At 36.0% G+C, this 26,684-nt stretch overlaps 1 protein-coding gene across 3 annotated transcripts in view; it reads left to right on the forward strand.

The window, feature by feature from the left end:
* Positions 1 to 301: 301 nt before the first annotated feature.
* Positions 302 to 26,684, forward strand: part of LOC149784424 (uncharacterized) — a 135,848-nt gene continuing 109,465 nt past the window's right edge. For 2 of the 3 annotated variants that reach the window (XR_016413856.1, XM_089932487.1), the window contains exons 1-5: positions 302 to 427; positions 3,744 to 3,935; positions 22,295 to 22,396; positions 25,384 to 25,452; positions 25,937 to 26,665. Coding sequence is in view for 2 of the 3 variants with exons in the window: in XM_089932487.1 (XP_089788613.1) it covers positions 384 to 427; positions 3,744 to 3,935; positions 22,295 to 22,396; positions 25,384 to 25,452; positions 25,937 to 26,665 (1,136 nt within the window). In the remaining variant the exon portion in view is untranslated. The remainder of the gene's footprint in view (positions 428 to 3,743; positions 3,936 to 22,294; positions 22,397 to 25,383; positions 25,453 to 25,936; positions 26,666 to 26,684) is intronic. The other variant, XM_089932488.1, reaches the window with a different exon arrangement.

Genomic DNA, 26,684 nt, shown 5'->3' on the forward strand with positions numbered 1-26,684 from the left:
AAGTGAGATGGCAGTGATCCGTAACGGAGAGCGCTTTAGACCACTCGGCCACTCGAGGCCCCTACAAGCGACCAGGGACCACGTATGAATCAAGGGATTATGATGGTGTTATATATATATATATATATATATATATATATATATATATATATATATATATGATCCGCGGGCCCGTAGTTAGGCCAGATGTAGAATCCTATTAACTATAATTGATTTTATTCGCCTTAGATATCCAACTGAGGTGGATAAAATAAATTATAGTAGGATTCTACATATACACAAAGGTGTAATAGTATATGCATTTTCATTGGTCACTTGCGGAAATCATGGCGTCTTCATTGAATACATAAACCTGTACTGTTTCTGTGGATTATAAAGCAGAGATGCCACTTCCTAAAGATAAAGCATTTCGTGGAAGAGAGAAAAGGTTGATTGTTTTAAATATTAAGTACAATATATTTAGAGTGTGATTTCGGGCGTGAGTGATTTTAATAGCAGAAGCATACCCCCTCCCCCCCAAATATTTCCCCGACAGTGGCATGAGGGGAATTTTCTGGCTGTGCGTACAAACGTTAGTGCGAGTCGGGGTAGTTTTTAATATAACCAGAGGTCTCACTAGGATTTTAAAACTAGGAGTCCAGGACTCCCATTTTGGTAAAAATAGGAGTCCCACCATATAAAGTTGCAGTCCCTTTCCTATAGAATCAACACGGACGTGAGTGCATCTAGTTTTAGATGGAGAGGTTTTCGTACTGTAATCACTCACTATAATATAGCTTCTTTACAACAGTCCATTGACAGGATCGCAGATTTATGGTTTATTTATTTGTAAAAGTACTTGTAGTAATTTTAGGCAAATAGTATCTGATTTGCTGTTTTTTCCCGTATTTTCGCAAATACGTGTCAAGTCAGAAAACAGCTTAGACCTTAAAGCGAATCTCGCGAATTTCACAATATAGCATTGTCCCATACGTTTCTGACCTACATAATTTGTATTTTATTTTAAAGTTAACTCTTTAATAAAATAATAAAATAGGCTTTGGTTTCAATGATTTTAATATTATGAATATATTTGCCCGATGATTTAAGAAAACAGACAGTCTAATAAACTGGTACATCCCAGACTTAGTGAAGTCCGCCATTATTTCCCGTTAGGCCTCCTGGTTCACTTACAGTTTCAAACTAATTTGATGACGAAATAGTGTATAAGAAGCAGTTAATATATAACCAGATCACCGATTCTGATCTTAAAACACAAGTTTGTATGTTTTGTCATCAAAGGATATCATGCAGGAAATTGATAGTTGCTACCTTACTCGGAAAAGGGTTAATGGTCAATCAGCTATCAAAACATAATGCTTTTGAATGAGCAAGAGTTTGTCAACGTAATTGATATAAAAACAAGGTCTAGCTATTGATGCTTTGATGAATACATTTTGCTACAACACTAGAACTAACTGGGCTAAGGCGAGGGGCATCTAAAAAAAAAATGGTATGGTCAGTCAGTGTACCTGTTAAATAATCACAGGGCGAAGTCGTTTTTGCTTTTATAACAGAAGAAGGCGAAGTTTACATTTTTAGGCGACTTGTCACCCACTTATGAATGGCATTTTGTCTAAGTCTCAACATGTCTTGATTATGAGGTCACGTGCACTGCTTATTCTGCTACATTCAGAAATGAACACAATAACGAAAGCTAAAGTTGCTTATTTGATGTACTTTTATAAATGGCCACATGTACATCTCTGGGTCTTTCTGACTCTGAATTCAATCACTGTAAATATCAGTACATTTTCCCACCTGGCCGCCAGTCAGAGCCATTGGACTTGATGCCCCGCTATTGCATCATGTTCTTTTTTATGTACTCTTATAAAATGGCAACATGTATGTATCAAGGGGTCTTTCAGTCACTGAATTCTGTCATTGTAAATATCAGAACAGCTAATTGATCAACACATTTTCCCACAAAGCAGGTGGCTGAAGCAGGACTGGCAAGTCTTTGAATTTTGCCGCACACATATTACATGTGTACGTACGGAGGACTCCTGCCTCAGTGATTTTCTGCGTCCCAGATCAAAAATTAGCATCCAAATACACGTAATTAAGCGTTTCCGAGATCTCTGATAAAAACGAAAGGGACATGAGTAAAATGATACAACAGGGGTCTCAAGATAACTTTTGGCTTAGGAGTCCATGCACTTGTTTCATTAAAATTCTTTAAGACTTTAAGATTCAAAATTTGAATACTGGACCTTATAATTTTTCTGACAATATTGGGATTTTTTTGAATGAGAAATAACTCTTGTGTTAAAATTGTATAACCACGCTGTCTAAATTTCCTTAAAAGCTAAATGACTTTTTTTAGGACTCTTAGGCCTATAAATCAGCCCCTCACCCTAGTCCTACAATGTAAGACATAGCACATGTTTTTGTTTTACACCTATGTCTAGTCCTACAATGTAAGACATAGCACATGCTGGTTTTCTTTAAGTGCTATGTCTTACTATCCAAATAACGACCTTGTATAGCGTGTTCCGATGTCATTGACATCGGAATGAGTAATCAAAGTTTCAGGAACATCTCACACACTTGGTAGCCTATATCAACACGCATCCACTAATTTATGTGTAATTAATATACTTACTGTGCTGTCTTTATCCTGGTGTAATGAAAATGTGATACTAGCAAATGGGCGCATTTTCACATTACGTTGACATACATTTGAATTTGTCACAATGCGACGGTTGTCTAGGTATGCCAAAGTAAGTTCAAGTAGGTTCATCTTGGGATATGTTTCTTGAATGAAACAAAACATTACTTTACAGTTCCAATAGGCATTATATATTTTTATTCGTTTTATTAAAGAATAATATTTCAGCTTAACCAAATTTCGGCATTCCTGACTTTCATCGCTTTCCAGTCAACTGAAATGTAGGCCAATGAAACTTTAAAACAGGTCTATTTATTTTGTGAGAATTTGAATTTATAGAGAAAAGACATCAATTAAGTAAAATTTGACTAAAACATTATGACTTTACTTTGTAATCAAAGAAGTATAGAGAACAGGAATAATATAGCCATGTATTTAACTTTGTACAAAGTTTATATATAGATCAATTTATGTCAGACAATTTACAGAGTTATCAATAAACGTGCACCATCAGGTTTTTGATGCTTGAAATTTAAATTTGATCCATTTCTGATGTGCAATTAAGTCCAGGTTATTTGAGCTTGTGCCACATAATAACCTCGGAAGATCAGTGACTGGTTGTACCCTTGTTTCTGCCATCCCAGGCTTTTGTTGTTGTCCTAGCCTTTTCTGGCATGGCCTAGGATTCATCTTGATTGAACTACACACCACCAGTAACAGAAACATAGTGTAATTGTGAAAGACATATTTCCAGGATTTAGCACTATCATGCTTTCTCTGACTTTGACTGGTCCAGTAAAACAACAAATCCTTAACCTCCATAACACCAGGCAGATGTCCATTGTACACAGGAACACAGATATTGGAGCTAATAACACTCCTGGAAGATATGTTCTTCATAATTAGAGTTAATCCCTCATCTTTTCATTAATTAACTACAGTGTAACATATGTACAACCCCTGCATTGCTATTCCAACTCCATCACAAGGTGTCCATTGTTTTTTATCTACAAAAATTATTTCCTCAAAACTGAATGTCTACTGAAAATAGTCACACTGTAGAGTGCAGTGCTTTTATTTTGTCTCATTCTAGATCCCCAACATTCAGAAGGAAGAGACCCCCATCATCTGGAAGACACAGATCAAGATCATTTTCTCCCAGGCATAGATCCCTACTAAGGAAGAGGTCAAGATCAAGGTCACCAAGGTCAAAGAAATATGGACGGTCAAGGTCACCACAGACCAGGACAAAATCTCCTAGAAAGCACTCTTGGTCTCCTAGAAGGTATGTTTGTTTAATATAGAGTGAACCTCCTCTTATGATGCCAGCTTTTATTAAATGAACAGGTGGCTATATACAATGGATGCCAGGGTTCATTCAGTGCTGTGCCCTTGCATCAGTGACCCTTATGTCAAATTTGGCATAAGACTATTCCCTCCATTGTGCTGCTAAGGCACATAACAGACCAAAGAAAATAAATAATTGAGATCATTATGGAGTAAACAGAGTACATCCAGTGATTACTAAATAGAGTGTGCTTATTACTTAAGAAGTACAAAATGATCAATTTCATTTGCTGGCAGAAGTGTCTTTCAGATTTTGAATAGGTTGGGCACCAGTTGGGTACACATGGTCCATGATTATTGATGAAAACACCACTGCATTAATTTGCAAACAGTAGTGTACATGAAGTTTAATCAATAGTGGTGCAAGATTGAGAGTTTGAAATCTCCTTAATGTCAGTACTGGGGGCCAGAATAAGCATAATAAAAAAAACTTGGTGTAAAAACTGGTCAATTAAAAATGTGGGGGTCTGTAAGTGTGAGTGTATATATATAATATGAATAAAAAATATCACACAAGTTAGATAATTTTTAATAAATTCTCAGTACATGCATGCACACATCCATATGCCTGCATGCATGCACACACACACACACATGGTAAAAACCTGTCAAAAGCAACAACCACTGAATAAGGCAAAAGTGGCTTTTGTATGCAAGTGAGCTCTATACACTGATTCACCTTTCAGAATTGCTTTTTGAACAATAACATGCACTAGTTGCAGTAGAAGTAGTAGTAATAATAATATTTTTATTTCTTTATCATGATTGTTTTATGCACACTTTTCAACAAAATCTTAGAACGAGCATATACATGTGTGTTGTTCCCACCCAAATTTGTTCCATGTAAGATTAATATATCTTGCTCACCTTTATCAATCTGATCAGGGGCCCCAAGTGGTCTAAAGCACTCTCTGTTACGGATCACTGCCATCTCACCTCTGTCTACGTGGGTTTGAGTCTCGGATTCGACTGATGTGGGTATGTGAGAAAGCTTGCCAGTAGCTTCTCGTGGGTCAGTGGTTCTTCCCCGGGTTTTCCCGGGTTCTTCCTCCACCATTAATACTGGCTGCCATACATAGCCTATCGTGTGCTGAAAAATGGCATTAAACCCCACAACAACAACAACAACAATCTGATCAATTAAATCACTGACTTGAAATAATCAGTGATCTTTGTTTTGTGCACCATGACACATTACTGATTTCATTACTGATTTACAGCTTGCATATGACTGTAAAACAGTGGGCCTAGAAACAGCTGTTCACACTTCAAAACAATATCTAGATTAGCCAGTAACTCAGTTTGTAGAGATAAAAAGATAGTTTTTGTGAGAGGCCTGTAATAAATAGGGAATGAAAAGAAGCCACATATGGCTATTTTTTTAACCCATGAACCAAAATTTTGCCTGCCTTTATAGACAAGTTTAAATATTGACTAACCTCTTACCCAAATGATAAGAAATGTAAAGTGTTAAGAAATGTAAAGTGTATCTCTTGTCAGAGATGAACTTTATCCTCAGAGACAGCTTTAATTCACTGGCAAATAGCTGAAGATATCAAACTATGCTTGTCGCACTGGTATGAAAAGCAACTTGTGTTTCTGCTGCAATAACACAATTATCCTGTTTGTCTGTCTATAAGTTGATACTTTTTACTAGAAAATCTAGGCTTTGTCTTATACTCCATAACAACTTATATATGGATTATGTTGATTTATCGTACGTCATGTAATTGTTGTATGTAAGAATATTTGTTTTCCAACAATACAAAAAATAATGTGTTCACAATAAAAAAAAATTGTTTGGGGGGAAGAGATTGTGTACAAAACTAAAGGACCCACATTGAGAATAATTTTAAAATACTTACATCAGTGTATCCCCCAGGGGTGTAAAAAGAGCTAAAAAATATCCATTGGTGTCAGAACTGGGGGTCAGATAAAAAATGGGGGGGTCAAAAATGTTCTGATAAATTTTCATCTGACTCATACTTTTTCAGCTTGAAATAGGATATGCAACTTGCACAACATACTCTTGCTCTCTCTGTCTCTCTCTCTAAACATACAAATAAACCAACATGCACAATTAACAAACAAATGCATTGTCCATTTAAAGAATAATTTTATTAGTTCATTGTTTTTTTAAAGTCGTACTTTTAACAATCTCTTTATAATCTTTTTTATAGACCTAGACATTACATACAAACCAATACAGAAGCCTAATAAATCTTTTTAACCAGATGGCAGTTAATTTACTGCCTGTCATAAAATGTGTACTATCATCAGTTTCATTGTACTTAATTAAAACAAATTTATCCAGAAATCAAGGAGGCTAATGATTCATCTTGTTTCTAAAAAGTTACACTTGAACTTTAAGATCTTTCTTTTTTGCAGCCAAGTTAAAAGGCAACAAAATCTGCAAAGACCCCCTGACTGTAATCCAAATAAACGCATTTGTCTTGGCAAGTTTACTGATTTCCTTGTTGTGAAAGAATGTCTTGGATTATAATGTGTTCTCCAGATATCTTATGGTGAACAATTGCAGATTTTTTACAATTCTTAATCCCTGTCATGAAAGGATTATTCACTTTTGCAGTCTTCGCAATCACGCGATCAGAAGTCACGCTGGTAATCCTAATGCATGTACCATATTCCAGTCAAGGGAATTATTTTCTCCATTTTTCATTGAAGTTAGATCCACAGTTGCTCTTTTGTGTTCTGCTTCTTTCACTTTTTTCGCTAATGATTCTTTGTGCACAACATTTTATTCCGGAGATCACTTTCTAGTGCAACAAGCATTGAGGTTAAACATCAAGATGACATCTTGCTGAGCTCGATGGAAATCGTGTGAGAGCTTGTGAGATTAGGAGAAGCTACTCCATCATAACATTGCCATTGCTAGTCTGGTTCCTTATTTCGTATGTTCCCTGTCTTGCACTCCGCTGTAAGAATAGATGTGCGCAACACGGAGTAAACAAAGCGGGGACATAGTCAATGCCTATGCTCGAGGTATACATGACGCCACCCCTTGTCCAATGCATTGGATATTAAATAAGTCCTCCATTTGCATGCAATAGGTGTGCGGCAAAATTCAAAGACTTGCCAGTCCTGCTTCAGCCACCTGCTTTGTGGGAAAATGTGTTGACAATTAGCTGTGCTGATATTTACAATGACAGAATTCAATGACTGAAAGACCCCTTGATGTACATACATGTTGCCATTATAAGAGTACATAAAAAAGAACATGATACAATAGCTGGGCAGCAAGTTCAAAGGCTTTGACTGGCGGCTGGATGTGAAAATGTACTGATATTTACAGTGATTGCATTCAGTAATACCCAGAGATGTACATGTGGTCATTTATAAAAGTACATCAAATAAACAACTTTAGCTTTCGTTATTGTGTTCATTTACGAATGTATCGGAATAAGTAGTGCACAAGAATCGAGACATGCTGAGACTTAGACAAAATGCCATTCGTAAATTTGGATAAGTATTTTGAGGTTAAACGGCAAACTTACGAAGATTGTAATGAGATTCAGAAGAGTGCTAAAGCTGCAAGAATTCGTAGTTCGGATAGGACAGTAGCCAAGTGTAAGAAAGTGTGTGATGCCTAGCTTAGTGTCTGGGATAAGTCCTTACTTGGGTTGACAAAATATAGTATCACTGATGGACGAACAAGAGCTATTTAAGAGGTACATTGACTGACCATACCTTTTTAAATGCCCCTCACCATAGCCCGGTTAGTTCTAGTGTTGTAGCAGAATGTATTCATCAATAGATCAGTAGCTAGGCCTAGTTTTGATATAATTACGTTGACAAACAAACTCTTGCCCATTCACAAGCATATGTTTTGATAGCTGATTGACCATTAACCCTTTTCCGAGTAAGGTAGCAGCTATCAATTTCCTGCATGATATCTTTTGATGATAAAACATACAAACATGTGTTTTAAGATCAGAATTGGTGATCTGGATATATATTATCTGCCTCTAGTACACTATTTCATCATAAAATTAATTTGAAACTGTAAGTGAACCAGTAGTCGGGGATGTACCAGTTTATTAGATTGTCTGTTTTTGTAAATCATCAGGCAAATATTTTCAGAAAAATATATAAATCATTGAAAGCAAAGACATGGTATTATTTTATTAAATATTTAACTGTTAACTGCAAATTATGTATGTCAGGAATGCATATGACAATGTTATGTTGTGGAATTCACAAGATGCGCTTTAAGGTCTAAGCTGTTTTCCGACCTGACACGTATTTGCGAAAATACGGGGGTAAAACAGCAAATCAGATACTATTTAACCATTGCCTAAAATTACAACAAGGACGTAGACAAATAAACCATAAATTTGCAATCCTGTCAGTGGACTGTTGTAATGAAGCTATATTAAAGTGAGTGATTAAATTACATAAACCTCTCCATCTAAAACTAGATGCACTCACATCCATGTTGATTCTGTAGGAAAGAAGGGACTGCAACTTTTGATGATGGGACTCCGATTTTTACCAAAATGGGAGTCCTGTAGTCCTAGTTTTAAAATCCTAGCAAGACCTCTGTCATTTAATACCAGAGAGTAAACAGTTGTTTTTAATTACAATTCATGATGCAGTGTGGAACAAACTGTACTGAAAAAGGCAGGTTGAGGTATTAATCTGGCCTCATCTTATACTCAGCATTGACATGAATACAGATAATGGATGGAAAATCTACAAAATGTGAAAAGTTGACTTATTCTCTGCATTAACTTATAGACCAGCAAATATGGTACTTTAAGATCAGCAATATCATATCGTCTTGTTTATTCGAGGAAATGACTGATGTTGCTGTGCTTCACAACATTGCAGTCTTTCTTCAACACATATCCCGATGTTACATATATCCTTTTCATATTTTATTTGCATGGAAGGTAAGAATTTGGTTATTTAAAGGTCCCCTCAGGTTACCTTGCTGTATCCCGTTCCTTAGCTTCTGCTCAGTTTACTTGATGATGCCCTATTTATCCTCATCAAGGCCAATGAATTTGATGTGGAATCAACTCCTTTGACACTTCCTGTCAGGTCTATTAGCTACTCTCAGTTGGATGAAGAATAGGAGATTTGATCCTCCATTTTGGTAAAGATCATGTGGCAAAACACAGCCTGATATCCTGCATCTCCCTCTTTCATCCACAATAGAGGATATTCTGCTAGAGCTTCTCTACAGGCGAAGACAGTGTTTGGCATTTTAGAGGGTCAGGGTTCTTATTAGATTTAAAACTGATGAGTCATTAGACCTTTGTCTCTAGAGCCAGAATGAAAAAATCTCAACAGTCAAAACTGTAATCGCAAGAGTCATTTGTTTTTTAGTCATGATCTTGTTATTGGGATTGTTTATTATCATGGAGCAAACTGATCCTCGAGATTTCTTGCCTCGTGTTAAATAAAGCCAAACACTTGTACAGTATTTTGTAACTGATGCTTAAGATTTCTTTCAATTTCAGGAGATTTATTCTCCTTCTTGCAATTGTTACCAGCTATCAAATTGTTACAAAATAGTTTGAGAGTCAGAATGATTATTACTAGCAGGTAGTTTATGAAAATGAGACAGGAAAGAAACTCTACTTCTTGAGCCTTTGTGATTAATTAATATAAGCGAGTATAGGACAGTTTAATGAAGAATGAAGAGGTGTATATCTTGTACTTCACTGCCAAGATTTGATTGATTCACAAAATAATCACTGACAAGTGACCACTGATGGCATAAATTGTGATTATCAAGTTTCACACTTTCCAGGCCCACAATTGTTTTCTAGTCCAGATTTCCCATTCAATAATTTTGTTTTTGAGAAATATGGAGAATGTCTACTCTCAGCATTAGAATGTGGCAATGACAAAACAACCATACTCATCCTGCAAGAAATTTTAAACTTGAGTTTTTCTTTGGCTGGGTTTTTAAAGTTGCTGACAATATTCCTTGTGAAAATACAAGATTTCTCATCATGCTCAGGGTTAACACAGCACCTTGAAAAGTATTTAAATATCAATTCATCCTTGAAAAGTACTTGAAAATCATTTTTACCCTGAAAAGTACTTGAAAATCATTTTTACCCTGAAAAGTACTTGAAAATAAGCCTCAGTTCTTGAAAAATGTAAAATTAATCAACAGACGAATGTACCAAAGTTCCTTTTCATACTATTATGTCATGTAATCTATAAAAAAAAATGTTTGCTATTGTGTGGTTTACAACACATGACCAATCAGATATTTATAATTGCACGCAGACATGATAGAGAGAATTAAAAAGTGCATGAATCTTTTCCAATGATCATTCTTTGTTGGTTTATTTTCTGCAGCAGCAGTACATCTTTGTACTTTAAATTATGGTGAATCAGCTGTTCAAACTCTCGAGACAAAAGGGAATGAAAAATACACACATAAATGGTCACAATTTGTTCTTATTGTATGTTCAAGCTTCCAATTTTTGGCATACAATTTACAAAGTCTGCTGGAAGTCTGTTGTTGACTTTTTCAGCATTGTGACCAGACTTTGGGCATAAATTACAGCCATATGTCTGTTAACAGAAAAGCTGCTTTCTTCCAGTGTACTTTGTTAAGAAGATAATAAAAAAAAATTTAGTAGCAGCGACACGTGGCATACTTTTCATGGCAGATGATTTTAAGAAGCTGCATGAATGCATCATATCATGCATTGAAGTTATTCCAGAAATCGACTTTGCCTGCTGCAGACACCTTCAAGTATGCATAAATTATGCAAATCGCTATATACAAGGTTAGCCGAAATGTTTTCATGAAGTGTGTTGGAGAGAGAGGGCGGGCTTTGTGAGCCTCTGTAAACTCTGATCGCAGAAGCTACCAGAAAAATCGCCTTTGTTACACAAGCCAATGCATTGAAGAAAGAGAAACTGTACAAGCAGGCAGAAATGGAAACTATAAAAAAGGAAATTGCTGACCATGTTAAAGAACTTAGTACTTAAAAAGTCAGTGGTTGTAGTGTGGTCATGTGTGCAAATTATATATTTGAGTGTAGAATTTAAAGAAAAGATTGTGACTATTATACTTTTTCTACTTTTTATCCTTCCATTGTATTTTGTTCTTTATATGATGATTTGAAACAGTCATGCAAACAGACTCAGATCCTCTAATAGTTGTACTTTACTACTTGTAGTGATGTTGGAGTTGAGAATTTAAAGAACTGTTGAACTTAGTGTATCTTATTTGCTACATAATCTCTGGGCTTTTTGTTCTTCATATAAAGATCTCAATTCTTTTTTCTTAGAACTAAGTGTTTTTATTCTCCTTAGATTTGGTTTTTTATGTTCTCTATTATAAAGTTTCAAGCCTATTGCACAAAAATTAGAAGCACCTTGGTAGGAAATTACAACATTCTCACTAATCCTTTAAATGGCCATTGATAAATATACCTAAAGTGCACAGGGCATCTGGGTCCTTGAAAAAATTAGATAAATTCCTTGAATTTTGTCACACCAATGGTCTATGAACCCTGATGCCATGTGATGCTTGACTGTGTGTGGGTACAAATGTTGTACCTGCAACAACAAAACAAGTATTTTGTGAGCTAAAACAAATATATAGAAATTGCCTTACATTTCAGACATGGAAATTAATCTTTGCTGTAGAAATTTGACCAGATGCATCTTGCCAAAGTTATTTCTCCTTCTTTGGCAACTGCTGTATTTCATGTAATTTTTCATACCCTTTAACTTTTCGTAAACAGTCCAGTTATCAAAATAATAATTATTTAAATGTATCATAATTTTCCATACATATCACTTTGTATTTTTGAAGATTTACATTTGCAAAAAAGATCGAAAATACTTTATTGCCATTTTGCTGTTACAAAAATTAATAATTAATTGTTGGTGAGAAAATACAATGATTGATGCATAATCTTTCTTCCTGTTATTAACATTTCTAAGGATGTTTATTAACAACTGGACAAAGGAATTCACAGAACATACCTTTAAATATTATCATTAATTACCGGTAGTTCTTTTTAAGTCTGTCACCATAACAAAACACCATGTGCACTTTAAAATGAGTTCGGAAGCCCATTGATGTTTTTTTTTCTAATACAAATTACATCTCAGTAGATGCTAAAGTGAAGACCACAGACCATTGGTCAGCTGGGCTTATTGTTTCATTATAGTCATGCAAACATAACATATAAAATCTTGTCATTTTCTATCGTAAATTTGAAAGTCTCGGACTCCATTAAATCAATTCGTATATATATATATGCTATCTTTTAAGTGCTTGTACTGTTTTGACTTGGATATAATTAACATTTTATTGCAAATCTATTCTATGATATACCCCTCTGTTGTTATCTTTATTGGCGAATTCGAATAACAAGTATTGTGTATGATCGCTTGTCCTTATAACATCTGATGTATCAGGGTTGTTACTGTCTTTGACAGTTTGGGGAAAATGACGTAGCATTTTCAAAGCCTTGAAAGTTACCCTAAGGTCTTTTAAAGTCTGTGAAAATTTAAATTAACCCAATCATTTTTTAAAACAGCATCTATACTAGTGCATTTAAAGCAGTGCTGATGTCTTTTAAGAGAACAATTTATTTTGAATTAAAAATGATGTATAAGTTACATATTTCTGAAATAACAATGAATGTTAACCTATCTTCCAGATCATCAAAAAGCGAATTTTAGGAAATTAATTATAGTTTGGATTTCGTCGTTAAACAATATAGTATTTTGCATTCGTTGTTTTCTCATATAACCTGTATACAAAATGTTAGCGAAAATAGGTCTTGGAAATTTATGTTTGTAGTTTTTGAAAGGTTGGGAAAAGTCTTTGAATTTATCATTCAGAATTCTGTATGAACCCAGTGTATGGACAATGGATTCAATAGCACATTGACAGATTGTTATTTCTCGAAAGGGAGCTTCATTTCCCTACTGGTAGGCTCACTGATTTGACCTCTACTGTCAATTCTTGCCCTCAGTCTGGTTTCAACTGGAATAACAAAAGTGCTTAGCATGTTTAATTACCATGTAAATAACACTTCATAGCCATGTGGTTGTTGTGACTATGTAGATCATAATTTAAACAAGAATAAATTGTTGATTTAACAGTGTTTTTTGATATTGGTCCTAATACATGAGGATTATCACAGTCATCAGGTAACTGAAAATACAAGTCTTTTTCTCATTGCAAAAGCTACAAATAAAAACTGCAAAAGCTGTACTGTTATCATTTCTTGCCGATTATGCCAATACTGCGTGTAGCTGATTATTAAAGTTGCCGATACCGATTATGAGACCAATTGTTTCATTATTATTTGTTTTATAACAATGACTAGTTCAGAAACATAAACCTATTAGTATAAATGTATTTTGTCGTGTGAGTTATAACAAGGTTGTTTATGCGGCAAGTGAATTTGATCTTCTTTACAAAAACAAACAGAAACCGGACAAGAAGTACATTGCAATTTATAGAAAACAATGTTCACACAAACATAAAACTTAAAACTTTAAAACTAACACTGATAAAACATGGTTTGCCAATTTGAGATATAAATGAATGAAAATGTATTAAGCTAGTCTTTTAACTTACATTCAGTGATGCAGGTTGCCATTACTAGATTTAAAAAAATAGCTAAAGAATGTTAATAACGATAGCCCAGTAATAATTAAAATTAATAATACACATGCTTTAAGACTAAAGTTAGACATTACAGTATGCTGGTTGCAGCTAATACTGAAAAAATAGTTGAGGTAGGTTGTATTTAAGCAACAGTAACATTTCTCCCTTCTCGTCAAGTAACAATCCGAAACAATCCCCAAAAAATCTGGCCTGTGCCACTAAACAGCTGCTTGCTTGGAATGCTTGAAGCTGGTGCTGACAAATACTGTCTAGTTAATTTGGCCAAGATGGGGAACTGAAACCTGTGAGTGCTGCACCAGCCGTATATATCTTCTTTCTTGTGGTAACAGAGGGCTGGCCAGATACAATTCAAGCATTGTGTCAATGGCATCATCCAAGTGAGTTGTTTCATTGACAGTTTGGACAGGTTCGTCACAGGCCACAGAAAACAAATTCCGGAGAGCGATGTTGATGGTCCAGTGGTGTTTGTTTCAGCCTCAGTTTTTTTCTCTTTTTGGTCAGGGGTTCCTCCTGCTTGTCGCTAACACAACTATGATGCATTATGCTCTAAGCCATTCTTTGTATCTGGTCACAAGTAATTCTTTGCTGAATAGGCGATGTTTGAACTGTGGATCCAAGATGGTGGCCAAGACAAGCTTATTGTTGCTGGCAACGTCAGCAAAGTGTGTGTTAAGTGATGTCAACATATCATGGCGCATTGTCTGAATACCTTGACTTGCCTCATGCTTTCGAGCCAGCAACATTTGGGGCATTTTCAGCATATTAAGAATGATGGATACTGATGTTTGGCTATCACTTACTTTCTTGGTAATATCTGTGAATGAGCCTAAAGAGAGAGTAGTGTAAACCTGCAAGACTTGTTTTTGTTCGTATAACAAAACCAACATATTGCATGTAGAATTTCATTGTGTCTGGACATTCTGGACGAGTTTCTTATGGGTAACGCCAAATTTTTTCGGCTGCTCTTTGAGCTGCTTTTGTGCAAGGATGGACATGCTGGAACTTATTGACAATGGATTGCAAAATCACCAAAACATCTTTGACAGCTCATTGTGACAGAATGCCAACACAGACGATGAGCTGCAGCATGTGTGCAAAACAAATGATGCTGTTGATTTCAGCCAGATGCATTGCTTTAAGCATGTTTGCACCTTCGTCACGTAGAAGAAAATCGATCTGAGTTTTGGGAATGTTGTATTCCTTGCATAATTTGACCAGTTTGCTTGCCAGATATTCTCCTGTGATTCATCAAGAGGCGTTGCTGCTAAAATGACCTGTTTCCACTGAAAGTCTTTTGTCAGACTGGTCTGACCACGTATCAGAGGTCAAACTAAGGTCATTGCTTTGTATCGCCTTATGCATGTCAGGTATAAAGATGTGGAAAAGTACTTCCATTTTTTAATTTTATAGGGTGGTTCTACCTTGGCCATCAGACGTCAAAATCCAGTGTCTTCAACAACGGAACATGGTTGCACATCTACTGCCATGAGCTCTGCAATAGCTTTGTGCCAATTAATAGCTCTCAGGTCGTCAAATGCAAATGGCTGCTTCTGGTTCAGCATGGAATCAATAGTCAGATTTCGAGGAGTAGCTGCAGCTACTGAGGTTAATTGTGCAGCATCCTTTTTTTTTTTATCTGCCAGAAACAGAAAATGTTCGACGATGTGCATGCACCACAAGTGCTGGACAAGATTTAATGTCATATAGTTTGTACAATCCGTTCCACATCTGGAAATGCATGCTTTGCAAAGTGTACAATTTGCTTTGGACTCGTCAACTACATTTCCAGACCAAACTTGAGTGTTTTGAGTTTGAAATTATGTATAATCTTGGTAGTGTATTTAATAGTGTACAATCGCAAGTCAGTATTAATAATCCAATCGATTTGCTCTCTTGAAACAATGCTTTAAATCAAGTAAGATACTGCTAAGTTGTCCACGTGGCTGGATGGAGTTGTGCGCTGAAGCAGCTCAGCAGCTAGGGTATCCATGGGTAATGTCGCTGGTGCTGGCATGACAGTATCAGTGCTGCATAATATGTTTATGTCAGCGTTCAGCTGCTTCAGCATCCAACCGCTATTCATTGATTATCAGCATTGCAGTACTGGCTAAAGAACAGATTAACTATAGTGAGTCATAGTTTCGTAGTAGTTGGAAATTTTGCTAGCTTTCTAATCTGCTTGCTAATGTGTATGCTGGAAGTTCACCAGCCACACGAGGCCTCATTGGCTGGTTGGCTTGTTGGATAACTTGTGTGAAGAAGAAAAAAGCAGTAGTGTACTGCAAGTATGTTAAAAAGTATTTACTTTTAAAATATGTTGTCTTTCAATTAATCCCCATAACAATTTTTTTCCCTTCATTTCCACTAATTAATTCTGATTTAAAATTCAAGCCATGTCAAGATGAATGTTATGATTAAATTTATATTTTGGAAATTTGTTTACATCGGCACCGATTATTTCTGCCGATACCGATTATACCGATTGTTCTAATAATCGGCCCTATTATGAGTATGGCCGATTAATTAGTACAGCTTTTAAAACTGTCCTAATAAATATGGTCTTATACACAGACAAAATTTTGTTTCATCTCTCTTACGCTCTTTTGCACACACATACACATGCATTCATGTGCATTAACTAAAACATGATTTCAAGTTCTTTATTTTTTTATTGCATATTGTTAATGAGATTATTGTTGCTGTAAAAATACAGGTTGCACTTAATTTCTTGACAATGTCGACTCCTATCATTGCATACAATTTACCGATAATAATAATAATAATAATGAGGACTTTGTATAGTGCCTAATCTTTACAAGCTCTAAGCGCTTTACAACATTAGACAACACCTACAAGATAAAAAGCATATAATGATATGATTGCAAAAACAAACACCATGAAATTAGAAAACAGTAAAAAACATGCTGAGAATATTTAAGGTAGGAAACATTATTAGGTCTTTAAGTTTGTTCTTGCAATTGAAATAAGTGAGTTTTGAGAGCACTCTTGAATGTGATCACTGTGTCTTTGTATCTAAGTTCAGTGGGCAACTCATTCCATGTTGCTGGGCCCTGGTATGCAAATGAACGCTGTCCATATGACTTTGTTTTCATACGTGGGAATAATGAGTATACGATTGTCAGAAGAGGAGTGTAAGTATATTGCTGGTGTGTACACATGGTTGAGGTTGGATAGGTATGTTGGACTAGAGTCCAACAGTGAAATGTAGCACAGAGAACAAATTTTGTGTTTGAATCTAGATCGAATGCATATCCAATGTAGGGTACAGGGCAGCGGGGAGGTGTGCTCTAATCGTGGTACTCTAAGCATGATCCGAGCAGCTGTGTTTTGAACTTTTTGAAGTATCTGGAGCAGATATTGAGATGAACCAGACAGAATTGAGTTACAGTAGCCCAGTCTTGAAAGTACTAATGAACACACAAGTTGTTTAGTGGCATCAACTGAAAGATATTTGCGAATGGAGCTGATGTGTCTCAGCTCAAGATATGCAGCCTTGCATATGTTCCTGACATGTTGGTGCAATGTGAGAGTACTGTCCAGAGTAACACCTAGGTTTCATACTGATTGTGTGAATTTAATGTTGGTGTTGCTGATGTTTACTGTTTGAGGTAAAGGATGTGAATGAGAAAGTCTTTGTTTTTGTGATCAGACTGGCCTCAGTTTTATTGTCATTCATCTGCAGCTTGTTACATGTCATCCATGATTTCACATCAGAAATGCACCTCTCTACACCTTGGATGGTAGCATGAACTTCAGTTGGGTGGCAAGATTTGTATATTTGGGTGTCATCAGTGTACAATTGGTGAGACACTGGATGATGATCTATGACACTTGAGAGCGGCTGAGTGTACAGAATGAAGAGAACAGGTCCAAGAACAGACCCCTGTGCAACTGGGCTGGAGTTTGTTCCATTTGCAGATACAATTTGTGTCATGTTGACCAAGTAGGACTTGAACCACAGTAAGGCTGTATCATGAATGCCAAATACATGCTGGAGACGGTGAAGTAATATATCATGGTCTGTTGTGTCAAATGCTGCAGACAAATAAAGGAGTGTGAGAACTGTAATCTTTCCACTATCCAACACAGAGAGAATGCCATTAACTACTTTTAGAAGAGTAGTTTCAGTACTGTGGCAAGGGCGATATGCAGATTGTACATTGCTAAAAAGACTGTTTGAATTTAGATGAGATACAAGCTATGATAGAACAACCTTTTCTAAGATTTTTGATATGAATGGGAGATTAGAAACAGGGTGGTAGTTCTTTAAATCGTTATGGTCTAGTGTTGGTTTCTTCAGCAGAGGCTTTACAATGGCAGTTTTGAAAAATGATGGGAATTCCCCGAATGAGAGAGAGGTATTAATAACATTAGTTAGTGAAGGCAATACTGGATCTAAGCACTCAAGCAGCAGTGATGTTGGAATTGGATCAAGTTCACATAACCTTGGTGCACTCTTCATCAGGATTGTACGTACAAAATCCATATAGACAGGTTCAAATGCTGGTAGTGGTTGCCGCACAAATTCTGTATCCCAACTGTATGGTGGTTATGAGTCAATTGAAATTGGGGTGTCAAGCTTATCTCTAATGGTTTGTACTTTGTCATGGAAGAAATTTGCAAACATGTCTGGAAGGTTGACTGGAGAGAAGGTAGTTGGAAGTGGTGTAGATTTGTTCCTTGACATTAGCTTGTTAGTAATCTCGAAGAGCTCTTTGCAGCTGGAACTTTCCATGATCTTAGTAGTATAGTGGGCTGATTTCGCTGCATGGACTATATTTGTGACATTCTTCTTAGTGGCTTCATAGATTTGCTTATGAATAGTGAGTCTGGTGGAAAGCCAAAGCCTCTCAGCTTTATGGCAGTCTCTTTTAGCAGTGCGAAGCTGGTCCATAAAACTGCTATACCATGGAGAACAATTTGGATTGCTACGCTGCACTTGTTAGCTGGGGCATGTTTGTCAAGCAATGAACGCAGGCAGTTATCAAGTTGTTCTGCGGTAGGAGGTAAGGAAGTTGTTTGGTTAGCTTAGATGTCGTGCATTAGTTTGGTTCTATTTATCATATGGAGATTTCTTGTAGTAGCAGATAATGGTGGAGGGTTAGGGACTATACATCAAGATGGCATATAATGCAGAGGTGATCTGATGCAGGGTCATGGGATACCAGGGAGGACCGTAGAATGTTATCATCAGGTCTGTGAAGAATCCAGTCTAAAATGTGACCATGTTTATGGGTGGGTTGAATTACCTGAAACTAATTACATCTTCTAACCATCCTAATCATTGTGGCAACATTACACAACATAACAGCTACACATGCTCTAAATGCAGACAAGCTGGCACACTAAGACACAATCCTCTCTCTCTCATTTACTAATAACAACAAAAATCTTTTTGAGTACTTTTATTTTTATTGTAATTAGATTCTTGAGTTGAGAGCTGAATAAGACAGAAAATATACGTTTACTTTGTCTGTCTGTACTGTTAGGTTGTCGAGTAGCTTGTGCTCCGTAGAACTTGTTCAGGTACGATACCTTTTCGTATTTCATACACGGTAAGTACCACAAAATGATAATTATTTATTTTACATTTAATTTTTCTTACACTGAAATTATTTTTTCGTGTTAAAAAAATTACATGAAATACGATACAAGAGCAAACCCAATGTCATGCACTGCTGAATCGGACATGTTCTGTTCTGAGATAGAGTTAAATAGTTTACAAAGTGACAAAAATGTAATTTACTGCAGCAGATTAAGTCAACCACAACCTACCACTTTCTAAAGTTAGGTGTATTTATATGATCAGGCTATAAGAGTGAGATGAATTTATAAAAAGGGGTGGGTATGTGAGAAAGCTTGCCAGTAGCTTCTCGTGGATCGGTGGTTCTTCCCAGGGTTTTCCCGGGTTCTTCCTCCACCATTAATACTGGCTGCCATACATAGCCTATCGTGTGCTGAAAAATGGCATTAAACCCCACAACAACAACAACAATCTGATCAATTAAATCACTGACTTGAAATAATCAGTGATCTTTGTTTTGTGCACCATGACACATTAGTGATTTCATTACTGATTTACAGCTTGCATATGACTGTAAAACAGTGCATAGCCTATTGTGTGCTGAAAAATGGCGTTAAACCCCACAACAACAATAAAAAGGGGGTGGGATTAAGAGTGTTGTGCCCAAGAGTGAGTTTAATCTTCTAAACTTCAATTTTGAAGTATATAATAAAAAGAAAATTTTCTTTTCATCTTGTGGTGACTGCTCTGGCGGCCTATTAGCTAAAGCATCTACCTTGGATGTGGGAGGTCATGGGTTTGAATCCTGGACTTACAAAAATGGTACTAACAGCTGCCTCGCTTGGTGCTCAGCATTAAGAGGTTAGTGTTACTACTGGTTGGCCTGGTGTCAGAATAATGTGACTGAGTGGAACATCATGCTACATGTCTGCTGCATGATGCCACAGTGCTGGACATCACTACAAACTGTCACACTGCAGACATCATGGCTATATCTCTGAAGAATTGTTAAAGCTACATTAAAAATCCAAATCCCTCCCCCCCCCAATACTCTTTTGTATCTTGTTAATTCTTTCTAAATGACTCTTGGGGCAGTCTACCCATAGTGTCAAATGAAATTCAATAAATGGCAACTTGCAGGCATTGTAGTACATTATTCTTATTTGTATGTGATGGTATTTCTTAATTATACTTAGTAAAGTTATTTTGCTTGATAGAGATCCAGAGACATAATATGTTTGTTCCACATAAGTCATTTTCAACTATGACTCCTAATAGCTCTTATTCCATAACAATTTCAAAGAGTTTCTCATGTTACTTTCATAGGCTATTACCATACCTTCTGTTTTTGTTTCATTTAAAACCATTTTAGTTTGTTTTGACCACATCATGGCATTTTTTTATATCAGAATCTAGTAGAGTTTCAACAGTAATTACATTTCTACCTAAACTTGTCACAGTAGCATCATCTGCAAATAAGTTGGAGTACTTTAAGATTTGACTTTTAGGTCTGCATGATACCACAGTACTATATATACATCACTATAAACTGCCACAGTGCAGACACTGTAGCGATATGACTGATAAATTGTTAAAGATACGTTAAAAATACAAATCTCTTTCTCTCTGTCTCACACACACACCTACCTTGTGGTACCAAAACTATATTTTAACTTGGCTTTGCCACTCATTCAGATATTATATTTTTTGGAGCCACACGATTAAATATACCTGGTATAAATGTAGGCAAAAAAACAATATTCTATGCAAACACAAGCATATGCATATTTCTTTCAGTCAGTATACTTAATAGGCAAGGGTAAATTAATAGTATTTTAACAAGATTAAGATAACAAATAATAATAAAGAGTACTAACCCTGAATATGTTTCATACATGTTTTGCTTCAGTTTTGATGAAAGTCACACACTTCAGAGTGGCTTATATCAATATATTGTTTGCAGTATTTTCCCCCTTGCTGGCTGCTGTGTTTGACAAAGTAAAATTGTCAACCTGGAATTCTGAGGTTTATTTTGCTGGGCTATGCTTGCTTTGGTGATAGCTTATTGCCTCCCGAATCACCTTAAAAAATAATCATGCTTCACATTTTATATGTGGAGTAAAATTCAGCTTTAAAGAAATGTTGCTTCTCTTCACAAACTTGCCAATAAATCTTTAATGCATTTGGCTTTAACATTCTTATTCAGTGCAGTGATGTGTAGTAATTCTGATTTCATCATCATGCATCTAGCATCTCTTAGATTTACCTATAATTTAAGACCAATTTGGGTTGTTTCACTGTGTGACCTTATCAATCCAAATTAGCACAATGAGCGCACCCACAGCAGTTATCAAAGAACTTGACTCATCACAACACTAGCTATTGTCAGCCAAATTAAGTAATATGTAAAATGGTTGTTGTTGTTATACCTGGACTCTCCTTTTAATGATTTTTTTTGTTGTTGTTGTTGTAGGGTTTAACGCCATTTTTCAGCACACGATAGGCTATACATGGCGGCCAGTATTAATGGTGGAGGAAGAACCCGGGAAAACCCCCAGAAAGAACCACCGACCCATGAGAAGCTACTGGCAAGCTTTCTCACATACCCTCATTGGCTGAATCTGAGACTCGAACCCACGCAGACAGAGGTGAGATGGCAGTGATCTGTAACGGAGAGCACTTTAGACCACTCGGCCACTCGGGGCCCCTCCTTTTAATGAAGTAATATGTGAAATTGTGGTTATTGTTATACCTGGACTCGGCTTTTAATTGCTGCTATTAAAACTGCCCTGAGGATAATTTTACATCAGCTCCAGTTGGGACTGTTTACCATTTATATGTGCTACATGTTTTGGGCATATATTAAAGTTGTGTTTTTTTTCTTCTTCTTCTGAAGATTACAGAAAATCATGTGTTTTAGCACGACATGTCCTAATAGCCTGATATACAAGAATTCCAGGCATCTTGTAAGCATCATCATCTTTCCCATCAAGTCTGTTTAGAATGGTTTGTGATGCAAACTGTTTAATTAATACAATATTATTTGAATATTGAGCAAAATTCATGAATACTTAAGCACTATGTATTTATACTCATATTTCAGGTCATCTTCTCTTGGACCAAGGAGGACCTCTACTACTGGTTCAAGGTTATTAAGGTCAGGTTCACCACCCAGAAGACACTCAAGGTCACCTCTAAGAAAACAGTAAATATATATATTCATGGTAAAACCTGACTTGCCACAGTAAAATCAGCATTATTGTCCTTGACTCCTCAACTATTATTATATGACTTTTATATCAGTGATCATTTACCAAATCATACATGTTCATACATACTAATTTTTGCAAGGTATTTTCTTTTTTAAAATCCAAGATTAAGAAAAATATCACTTTATTGAATAGTAATTTTTGGTTCATAGTGAAAAGTTTATGGCAATTTGAGTAAAGATAGTGAAGTTATAACAGTTTGAATTTGATCTATTTTGTATAGTAAAATTGACTAATGTGATGAACTTTTAGTGAACAAGGCCACTTTTCAATTGAATAGGCTTACTACACCAGATTTTCTTACATAATAAATCAGAGCAATCTTGACAGTGGGCATCAGTTATTCTTGTGTGTTCAAATAAAGTGCCATATGTGCTTGCTTGTAAGTCAGCTAAACTGAATGTTGACCCTCCTATAACTCAGTGTGTTTATTGCAATTCAGTCACACAGGGTGACTTGTCATCAGTGAGTCAGAGTTGCACTTCGGGGGTGAAAAAAGTAATGATGGACAACAAATTTAAACCCATGTAAAATACACTAGTATTATTGAGTGATATATGTTGTTGTTGTTGTTCTAGGGTTTAACACCATTTTTCAGCACAAGATAGGCTATACATGGTGGCCAGTATAACTGGTGGAGGAAGAACCCTGGAAAACCCAGGGAAGAACAACTGACCCATGAGAAGCTACTAGCAGGCTTTCCCACATACCCACGCTAAAGTGATATATGTCATAAATAAAATGAGAACTTACAATTGTTCTAATTAATGCTTTAAATTCCATAATGCTTCACATTTTAAATCTATTTATATGTTTAAATCCATTTGTATAATAAATCCATGAGTTCAGTTATAGGTCACACACCAGTATAAAAATAATTTGCAATAATCTAATTCACAATATCATAAGATGTAATTTCCAAACACCTTACAAATAAGCAGTGAAAGTTAAGTCCACGTTTAGATTCACAATATCATTTACCAGATCTAATGTCATCTGGTACAAAGAATTCATCCTCATTATCTGATGAAGTTTTGAAATCCTCTATTGTCCTCTAATTGTAGATCATCTTCTAGTTATCATAAATATAGTCCATCTCCATTTCCTTGGCTCCGCTGTCATATGAGGGTGCTAATATAGAGACTGAGCTTGGGCCGTGAAGTAACACTTTCATCATACAGTGCATAAAATCTTTTAAAATGATTTTCTTGGGCTGAACTTGTGTCAGTTGTGCTGTGAGATCACAGGGAGTTTGAATAACAACCCTCTTTTACTGGGCATTGAGCAAGTATCTAACTTGGGGCTCAAAGATATGATTGTGATTTGAAAACCAGCTTAGAGATTAAGGTAAAACATTCACTGGAAGATCTAGAACTCTTCTTGGCACTGAACAAGTTCAAGTATTAAATTCATGGGTGAATCAAAAGTATTATCAACTTTAAAAACAAAGGTAGTGTTGCCTTTACAGCCAAAGGCCTTATCACATCATGTGCGTAGGCAGAATATATTGCTAAGACAAGTTTATATGCCTAATGTTGAATTCCTGGTTACTTCCTGCCACCAGGGTCATAACCTGGAAACTGTTGATATAATAAGATATACACTGACTGGGCATGAAAAACTGCATTTATACATGCCATTGAAAATGACCATTCTTACTCTCAAGGGCCCTGACCATGTGGTCATAGCTTGGTAACTATGGAGATCCACACCTTATAACATATACCTACTTGCTAAGCACTAAAAGACAAATGCACATACCCAGATGACATTTGCCTGTTGGGCATTCCTTACCTTCAGGACCATATCCAAGAAGCTCAAACATTGGAGAAGTATGGAGATACAGATTGGACATACTGATCACTTTGGTTTCCGTGCCATGTCTGTCCATCAATCCATATGTCCACTGACACTGTAAATTAAAGGTTTTTTTCAGTATAAAAGACACGGTTAGCTTGTGGGCCATGGCGAGTTTCTTGTTTTACTTGCCAGATTTCTTCAGATTTTCTTGGTCTGCAAGGCAAGCAGTGTTTCTGGTCTTCTTTTGTAGTCATTAAATACAAAACATTTGCAGTTATATATTGAAAATAGTTATGTGACATGATTTGTTGAAAATATGCCATAAAAAATAAAGAAATATAGATTGATTTGATTGCGTATTGAAATATACCTGCTGCTTCTCTTTCCCTGGCTTATTATAGCGATAATGAATATTTTAAGTTTTTCAAAGAGTATAGGACAGGTATTTAATTATGTGATTTAGAACAGTTGTAGTGTATAATGTGTTAAATAATCTTTTTTGCAGGGTTTTGTTGCAATTATATACCAGATAGTGGGCGTGTAAATTCATCATTCTTGTTGTTTATTTTAACATTGAAGCTATAGTATCACTTAGGGTTACTGGTTCCATCCATGCTTAGGTCATCTTAGATTAGCTGCCTTTGTGTGTCTCTGAGAAAGGCATTAAGCTACTATTTCCTCTTTATGATATGGTCTATAATATGTGTAAAGTGCAGTTAAAACCAACAAAAAATTTTAAAAATATTATTTTAGCAAAACTTTTATGAGGCTTGTTTTACCAAACTGGTTTGTCCTCAGTTCTTAAAATCAAGAGGTTAGTTGACTATGGAATTTTAAAAAAGTCCAAAATTTTAAACATCAAATGATTCAAATACTTGGCATTGACAAGATGTCTTCTGTGATCAAGGGTTAAAGTTTTTCAGTTTCATGCAGTTAGTCAAAACATCCATACTTTTGGCCAACATCACTGGAGTTTTTGAAGTTTTACTCTACATAAAGTTTGAAGTACAGGAAGTGATCAAATCACTTAATCATATTTGTTAATATTGGAGACTGGAACATGGGAATTGCTGCTGTCCCAATCAAGATAGTATTAAATATGAGAAAATGTTTTCTTTGTTAGGTATCCTTTAGGTGGTCCTGTTGATATGGGTTATAAGGAAGGGTCTCCAGGCCAATCCCATCCAGACAGGTGAGTTGCCCCTGATTACCAGTTGACTCTGAAGTTTCAGTTTTTTTTATATTATATATCTCTGTCTGTTGTTCATTTGTCTGTGAATTCCTGTATCTCTTCATTTATTTATTTCATTATAATTTTCAGCATTTTTCTGACACTTTTGTATACTCAACAACAAGATTTATCCATAATAAACTAGTAATTACCTAAATCATTTTCAATGGATAGTACAAGCCTGATTAGTTGTTGAAGAAACCATGGCTGCATAACTTTGCAAAGGCAGACCTATGATAAACTCACATCTTGAACAAGAGTGAATAATAATCTTACCATTATGATGATATACTTTGCATCATTGTTAAATATGTTGTGGATCATTTTAAGTTGTGCAATTTCACTTATGTTCTAGTTTATTAATGATACTAGTATTTTAAATAACAACATTTGTCATAGACTTAAACAAATATCTCGTAGCTGATGACTTTGCTATTCTTAACAGGCCAATCCGAGGTGGTCCTGGGTACATCAAATCTCCTGGAAGGGAAAGATTATCACCCTTTTCTTCACATGATAGAAAAAACTTGAATTGTGATGATGGTTTGGGGAGATCAGGATACAGCTTAAAGAGGGGCTCTTTATCACCAGGGGGGAGATCTGGTTCTCCAGGCTTTTTGAAGAAAAACTTGATATGCAGTGAATCCAGATATGCTGAACAAGTTACTTCTAAGTCACTCTTTCCAGTTTTGCAACACAAAGAAATACCATCAGTAAAAATTGTGGATAGTAGGAAAATCAAGATTTCACTAGATCTACGGTTTAGAACAGCTGAACAAGAGAAGCGAGGCCTTTTTGAATTTGAGGAAAACATAACAATAGGAATTCATCGAGGCCCACAACACCTTGCTTTGGAGACTTCTCCTTTAGAGGTGATCAGAGATTTTGATCCAGAAAATTTCATCATGCTACGGAGAGCTGATGAAGGGAAAAAGCCTGTATTTGATCGTGATGAGATCAAAATATTTCAGCATGATGATAATCTTGAGGAGGAAGCCTATACAGAAAAGAGAACAATTACAGTGACGCCAACAGAAAAACACAGACGTGGCGAGTACCAGATTACTGTCCCATCATCAGAGGACAATGGGCGAGATAGAGAAGACAGGAGAAAAGTACTGTCCTGCCGTGATCGGTCCCCCAGAAATGATAGGTCACGCCATTTTCCAGATAGGTATTTTAAAAAAATTGTG

The sequence above is a fragment of the Sinohyriopsis cumingii genome, chromosome 14, assembly GCF_028554795.1.
Source record: "Sinohyriopsis cumingii isolate HCF-2022 chromosome 14, ASM2855479v2, whole genome shotgun sequence".
NCBI classification, from domain to species: domain Eukaryota; kingdom Metazoa; phylum Mollusca; class Bivalvia; order Unionida; family Unionidae; genus Sinohyriopsis; species Sinohyriopsis cumingii.